Below are 7500 nucleotides of genomic sequence, written 5' to 3'. Positions count from 1 at the left end.
AATAACCACAACAACAACAACAACAACAACAACAACAACAACAACAACAACAACAACCACAACAACACAGCGTCTTTGAGCCTCGGAAAAGCGCTATATAAATGTAATGAATTATTATTATTATTAACAATAACAACCACAACAACAACAACCACAACAACCATAACAACACATTTTGTGATGCTATCATGTCTATCAAATTAACCATCGTCCTGGCATGAGTGGGTGTTGGTTCCTACGCACCTGTTGTATTAAAATCAAAAGTTATATTCTGGGAGGAGGCAGGGAGGCAGGTTGAGGGAGGAGGGAGGGAGGCAGGTTGAGGGAGGAGGGAGGGAGGGAGGGAGGCAGGCAGGCAGGCAGGCAGGTGGAGGGAGGGAGGGAGGGAGGAGGACTCACTGTTGCAGATAGCCAGTCTGCTGCCCCCTACGTATTGGGTGGTCCATCTGAAGGACGGTGGCCCACACTGTTCAAACACACGACTCCTCCTCAGGAACGTAAAGTCATACCCCTGGAACAGCACACACACACACACACACACACACACACACACACACACACACACATACACACACACACACACACACACGCAAACTCAAGCAAGGTATATCCATACCTCTCCACCTCTCCTCTCCCCTCCTCTCCCCTCCTCTCCTCTCCCCTCTTCTCCTCTCCTCTCCTCTCCTCTCCCCTCCTCTCCTCTCCTCTCCCCTCCTCTCCCCTCCTCTCCTCTCCTCTCCTCTCCCCTCCTCTCCCCTCCTCTCCTCTCCCCTCCTCTCCTCTCCCCTCCTCTCCCCTCCTCTCCTCTCCCCTCCTCTCCTCTCCTCTCCCCTCCTCTCCCCTCCCCTCCTCTCCTCTCCTCTCCTCTCCTCTCCCCTCCTCTCCTCTCCCCTCCTCTCCCCTCCTCTCCTCTCCTCTCCTCTCCTCTCCCCTCCTCTCCCCTCCTCTCCCCTCCTCTCCTCTCCCCTCCTCTCCTCTCCCCTCCTCTCCCCTCCTCTCCCCTTCTCTCCTCTCCCCTCCTCTCCCCTCCTCTCCTCTCCTCTCCCGCTCCTCCCCTCCACTACTCAAACCAGGAAGCGTAAATAACTAAAACCAATCACATTAATCCAGGAAGTGTAAATGACTAAGACATCAGGTTAATTAACTCTGTGATCGGTTGCCTGTGTCTGCTCGCAAAAACAACAGTCACCTCTTCGCCAGCCTCACGAAAATACCCAGAACGATCAATAGAGGATTCACTCCTCTCAGGAAGGAAGCGCTGATCTCTACACCCCCCCCCCCCCCGCCCCTCCCCTCCTCCCTCTCCCTCCCTCCCCCCTCCCTTCTTCCTCCCTCCCCTCCTTCCTTCCTGGTCTTAAATCATACGTGAAGGAAGCATGTTCTGGTCTTCATTACCGAGAGGCTGATTAGCCTTCAGGAAGCCCTGAGGATGAGCCTTTGGGGAGTAGAGGGGAGGGGTGGGGGTGGGGGGGTTCAGGCAGGGCCGGGGCGGAGGGGGGCGGGGGGGATAGGGACCATCCACTGTTATGGTAATCCCCTCTGAGGGTCCATCCATCATGGGACCAGTCATGTCCTCTCCTCTTTAAACAGGGAAGCTTTTACTGAACTATTGATCTTTGCTGCTGGTGGTGAAACCTGAGGGTGAAGCCTCTCGCTGTGATCTGTGTGTGTGTGTGTGTGTGTGTGTGTGTGTGTGTGTGTGTGTGTCTGTGTGTGTGTGTGTGTGTGTGTGTGTGTGTGTGTGTGTGTGGTGTATGTTTGTGTGTGTGTGTGTGTGTGTGTGTGTGTGTCTGATGTCAGGCTGAAGAAGGAGCTGGAGAGTCACAAGGAGGGAGAGCTGCTGAGAGACGCCCTCAGCTCTGAGATACACTTCCTGCAAACGGTAATATCTACACCAGGTTCTCCTCTCCTCTCCTCTCCTCTCCTCTCCTCTCCTCTCCTCTCCTCTCCTCTCCTCTCCTCTCCTCTCCTCTCCTCTCCTCTCTCCTCTCCTCTCCTCTCCTCTCCCCTCCCCTCTTCTCCAATCCTCTACCTCTCCTCTCCTCTCCTCTCCACTCCTCTCTCCTCATCTCCACTCTTCTCCTTCCCTTCCCTCTCCTCCCCTCTCCTCCCTTCTCCATTTCCTCTCTTCTCCTCTCCTCTCCTCTCTTCTCCTCCCCTCCCATCCCCATGTCCTCTTCCCTCTCCTCTCCTCTCTCCTCTCCTCTCCCCTCCCCTCTTCTCCAATCCTCTACCTCTCCTCTCCTCTCCTCTCCTCTCCACTCCTCTCTCCTCATCTCCACTCCTCTCCTTCCCTTCCCTCTCCTCCCCTCTCCTCCCTTCTCCATTTCCTCTCTTCTCCTCTCATCTCCTCCCTTCTCCTCCCCTCCCATCCCCATGTCCTCTCCCCTCTCCTCTCCTCTCCACTCCTCTCTTCTCTCTCCTCCTCTCCTCTCTCCTCTAATCCAATCCTCTACCTCTCCTCTCCTCTCCTCTACCTCTCCTCTCCTCTCCACTGCTCTCTCCTCCTCTCCTCTCCTCTCCTGTCCTCTCCCCCTGTCCTCTCCACTCCTCTCCTTCTCTTCCCTCTCCTCCACTCTCCATTTCCTCTCCTCTCCTCTCTCCTCTCTCCTCTCCTCTCCTCCTTTCTCCTTTTTCCTCTAATCTCCCTCTCCCCCCCTTGTCACATAACAAGGCCATGCAGTGGTTGAATCAGTCGCTCTGTCTTGTAGAAGTTGTCTCAGAAGGACCAGAGCCCCCAGTACTCCAGAAGCTTCTCATAGGCGGTCCAGCCGACTGACCACATGACCATGGCCTCTGATTTCTACCTCCACCAGCCTCCCCTGTCCTGCGATGTCTACCTCCCCCAGCCTCCGATGTGTACCTCCACCAGCCTCCCCTGGCCTCTGATGTCTACCTCCCCCAGCCTCCCCTGGCCTCTGATGTCTACCTCCCCCAGCCTCCCCTGTCCTCTGACGTCTACCTCCACCAGCCTCCCCTGGCCTCCCCTGTCCTCTGATTTCTACCTCCACCAGCCTCCCCTGTCCTGCGTTGTCTACCTCCCCCAGCCTCCGATGTGTACCTCCACCAGCCCCCCCTGGCCTCTGATGTCTACCTCCCCCAGCCTCTGATGTCGACCTCCCCCAGCCTCCCCTGTCCTCTGATGTCTACCCCCCCCCAAGCCTCCCCTGGCCTCCCATGGCCTCTGATGTCTGCCTCCACCAGCCTCCCCTGTCCTCTGATGTATACCTCCCCGAGCCTCCCCTGGCCTCTGATGTCTACCTCCCCCAGCCTCCCCTGTCCTCTGATGTCTACCTCCCCCAGCCTCCCCTGTCCTCTGATGTCTGCCTCCCCCAGCCTCCCCTGGCCTCTGATGTCTACCTCCCCCAGCCTCCCCTGTCCTCTGATGTCTACCTCCACCAGCCTCCCCTGTCCTCTGATGTCTACCTCCCCCAGCCTCCCCTGTCCTCTGATGTCTACCTCCCCCAGCCTCCCCTGTCCTCTGATGTCTACCTCCACCAGCCTCCCCTGTCCTCTGATGTCTACCTCCCCTAGCCTCCCCTGTCCTCTGATGTCTACCTCCACCAGCCTCCCCTGGTTAGAGGGTTATAAGTGTATCTGTACATGGGGGTAAAGCCATTACAATTCATTTGTGATTTCTTATCTTCAACTTGTGTTATGTGCTGCCCTCTAGTGGCTTTTCTATAGTAACACACTTATTCACATGTCAGTAGTGCATTAAGCCCAGTGATGTATGTAACACGTATATGATAAAACCATGCAACCTCTGGGTCCCACCTCACCAACATCTGGATGGGATTGACCCCTCTCCTCTTCTCTCCTCTCCTCTCTTCTCCTCTCCTCTCTTCTCCTCTCCTCCCCTCCCCTCTCCTCTCCTCTCCTCTCCTCTCCTCTCCTCTCTTCTCCTCTCCTCTCCTCTCCTCTCCTCTCCTCTCCTCTCCTCTCCTCTCCTCTCCTCTCCCCCTGTCCTCTCCAATCTCCTCTCCCCTCCCCTCCCCTCCCCTCCTCTCCTCTCCTCTCCTCTCCTCTCCCCCTGTCCTCTCCAATCTCCTCTCCCCTCCCCTCCTCTCCCCTCCCCTCCCCTCCTCTCCTCTCCTCTCCTCTCCTCCCCTCCCCTCCCCTCCTCTCCTCTCCTCTCCTCTCCAATCTCCTCTCCCCTCCCTTCCCCTCCCCTCTCCTCTCCTCCCCTCCCCTCCCCTCCCCCCTCCTCTCCTCCCCTCCCCTCCCCTCACCCCTCCTCTCCTCTCCTCCCCTCCCAACCAATCAATCTCTGTGTCCCACCTTAACAACAACATTTGGATGAGATTGACAGTAAACAGACTGATTTATGATGTAAATAGTTCATGAGATCACAGTGTGTTCTACCTCCCCCAGCCTCCCCTGGTGTTCTACCTCCCCCAGCCTCCCCTGGTGTTCTACCTCCCCCAGCCTCCCCTGGTGTTCTACCTCCCCCAGCCTCCCCTGGTGTTCTACCTCCTCCAGCCTCCACCATCTCGTCAACACCTTAGATTTGAGAGAATTCAGAATCATTACTATTTAAAAAAATGTTTTATTCAATGTGAATTCAGTAGTCTTTGAAAACAAATGAACGTCAGACAGAATTTCCTGTGTTCCTGCGTACATCAAATGAGAAATAACAACTGTAGAAGTCGATTCATTTTCTTGTCAGTATTGCTTTGTCTCCCTCTACAGGCCTGGGGGAGAGAGAGACCAGGCCAAGAGAGGGTCAGGTGTTGATTGGAGGAGGAGGAGGAGAGAAGGCCAGGTGTGGCTGATTAGAGGCTTATAGCTTTTAACGTCTGGTCTTTGCCTCTGTTTAAAGTATTAAAGATACATTTGTTTTACATTTGAGAAACCTGGAACCATGGAATAAAGCCATTTTGAGTTCAACTTTAACTTCATTTTTGGACATTCCTCATTTCCCTTTTTCATTGTGTTTGCTGCTCCCAGCCAGTCAGTATTCACCTACTGGAGTACGCTCCATCTGCCACCACAGGGAGGGACACCAGGTCCCTACACTGGTCAGAAGCCTTTGTTAGTAGTAAAGTACAAAGTAGTAAAGGACTCAGGGCGGCCATCTTGAACAAAAAACCACAGGGTAGAAAGGACTTAGGACGACCATCTTGTCTCAAAGAAGAATGGTATGTAAACATTTCTTGCTATTGCTGTGCAACAATGGACCTGCGTAACTAAACTTTGTGGATTAATGAAATGGACATGCCATTCTTTGATGCAAAGATGGACAGAGAATGAAGTGAGATACCCTTGTGAACTGAAACACTTTGGAATGAACTTCTGAAAATGCTGTCTTTGTGCGTTCATGGTTAGTTTACATTTACATTTTGGGCATTTCGTAGACGTCTTATTCCAAATTGATACGTTTGACTTAAGCAAGTGAATCATCAATTCACCAGTCGTAGCAGGAAGAGTAATCTAGCTCAGGCCAGAGGTCATTGGCAGCAGTCGTCGTGATAGAAGAAGAAATACATTTTTAAATTTATTTTTTCGACACAGGAGAAACAGTACAAGGGGACAAATCTTAGGAGACAGTATGAGAGGAAGCAGGTGTCTCAGGAGATACAGAGGTGAGCTCTGTCTGCTGAGCAGCCAAGCGGTACACACAGCCTGACCTGGCTAGGCACAGAGGAGGCAGGTGTGTGTGGCCTGGGTAGGCAGAGAGGAGACAGGTGTTGCTGGCCTGGCTAGGCACACAGGAGACAGGTGTTGCTGGCCTGGCTAGGCACACAGGAGACAGGTGTTGCTGGCCTGTCCCTTGACGCCCGCAACCTTAAGCTCAGACAGGAACTCCTGTATGACCCGGGCCTCCAGGGCAGAGGAGATCTGGGTCTTCAGACAGTCCTGGTCCTTAGGGAAGTACGCCCATGTTGATCCAGCTACGGCCGTGGGGAACTCTGCACACGCACACACACACACACACACACACACACAGTCAGTATGACTTCCTTGAAAGGACACACATCAGAGACCAGCCCATGATGTCTTGCAGCTAGAGGAGATGAGAGCACAGCAGAGTATAGTATAGTAGAATACAGTACAATAGAATACAGCATAGTAGAATAGAATGAATTAAAGTAGAATAAAGGCAGGTTGAGGGAGGAGGGAGGGAGGCAGATTGAGGGAGGAGGGAGGGAGGGAGGCAGGCAGGCAGGTGGAGGGAGGGAGGGAGGGAGGGAGGAGGACTCACTGTTGCAGATAGCCAGTCTGCTGCCCCCTACGTACTGGGTGGTCCATCTGAAGGACGGTGGCCCACACTGCTCAAACACACGACTCCTCCTCAGGAACGCAAAGTCATACCCCTGGAACAGCGCACACACACACACACACACACACACACACACACACACACACACACACACACAAAGTCATACCCCTGGAACAGCACACATGCAACACCACAATGTAGATTACCCAGAAGCCAGGACCAAGAGATATGGAGCGACAGCTTTCAGTATGCTCCCAGACTATGGAACACCCTACCTGAGAGCCTGAGATTGTCCAAAACACTGGAAACATTTAAGCGAGACCTCAAAACCTACTTATTCAATCTCGCCTTTTAAGTCTATCTTAGTTGTTGCTTTATCTTCTTTGCTCTTTGTGGGTCAATGCGCTATACAAATATCCAGGCCGAAAATAATACTATTTTGGAGGGGGGGGGGAACTTTGTGTAGAATTGTCCAATGTGAATGATCTTGCTATCAAACCATACATGTCTGACCACAGAGAAGCCAGATTTACAACATATTGGAAAAAGTGGCAGCCCATCTTGATGTTTGCGTGGTTAATGGGTTTTATCAAAAGAGAAATACCCAAGGAGAATTTGTACCAATGTTGATGCTTTTATCCACTTGTGAACGATTTTCCTATAAAAATGCATTTATCTGCCCCACTGATACCCTCACAGTGCACTCATCTGTTCAGGGATCAATCCTTTATTGATCAATAATGAATAGATCAACCATGTACACCAACCATGTGTAGATATCAATCATTTAGAGATCAATCGATTTAAAACATAAATAAGTAGTGCATCATTTGGTGGTAAACAAGAGTGGAGAGTTTCGATCCAAAACACACAAAAAAAAATCAATTTTAAAACCTGTTGGGCGTGTTACATTTATCACTACACATCTGGATTATTACAACCTCAACAGCATGGAAGCATAGCTACAGACTCTTCAAAGAAAAACATTTGAAGTAACCGTTAACGCATGAATGCTCACTGTGTGGTTGATGTGTCGCACACATTCACACTCGCTCTCTCCCTACCACACACACACACACACTCAAGCAAAATGTGTTAGTTAGTGGTCAGACTAACCTGGTTATGGTAGTTAGTTAGTGGTCAGACTAACCTGGTTATGGTAGTTAGTGGTCAGACTGACCTGGTTATGGTAGTTAGTGGTCAGACTGACCTGGTTATGGTAGTTAGTGGTCAGACTAACCTGGTTATGGTAGTTAGTTAGTGGTCAGACTAACCTG

General features: G+C 52.0%; 1 protein-coding gene across 1 annotated transcript in view; it reads right to left on the bottom strand.

Moving 5' to 3' along the window:
• Positions 1-4529: 4529 nt before the first annotated feature.
• The window catches only part of LOC308175099 (uncharacterized protein), a 9472-nt gene continuing 6501 nt past the window's right edge, over positions 4530-7500 (bottom strand). Inside the window, exons 5-6 of the mRNA XM_080550819.1 lie at positions 6206-6317; positions 4530-5912 (exon numbers count right to left, since the gene is read on the bottom strand). Coding sequence (XP_080406945.1) covers positions 5737-5912; positions 6206-6317 — 288 coding nt within the window. The 3' untranslated portion in view covers positions 4530-5736. The remainder of the gene's footprint in view (positions 5913-6205; positions 6318-7500) is intronic.

This window comes from Nansenia antarctica (assembly GCF_963989245.1).
Source record: "Nansenia antarctica genome assembly, contig: SCAFFOLD_363, whole genome shotgun sequence".
In the NCBI taxonomy this organism is placed as follows: Eukaryota; Metazoa; Chordata; class Actinopteri; order Argentiniformes; family Microstomatidae; genus Nansenia; species Nansenia antarctica.
Note: the sequence above shows the minus strand (reverse complement) of the source record. Positions and strands in the feature narration are given on the sequence as shown.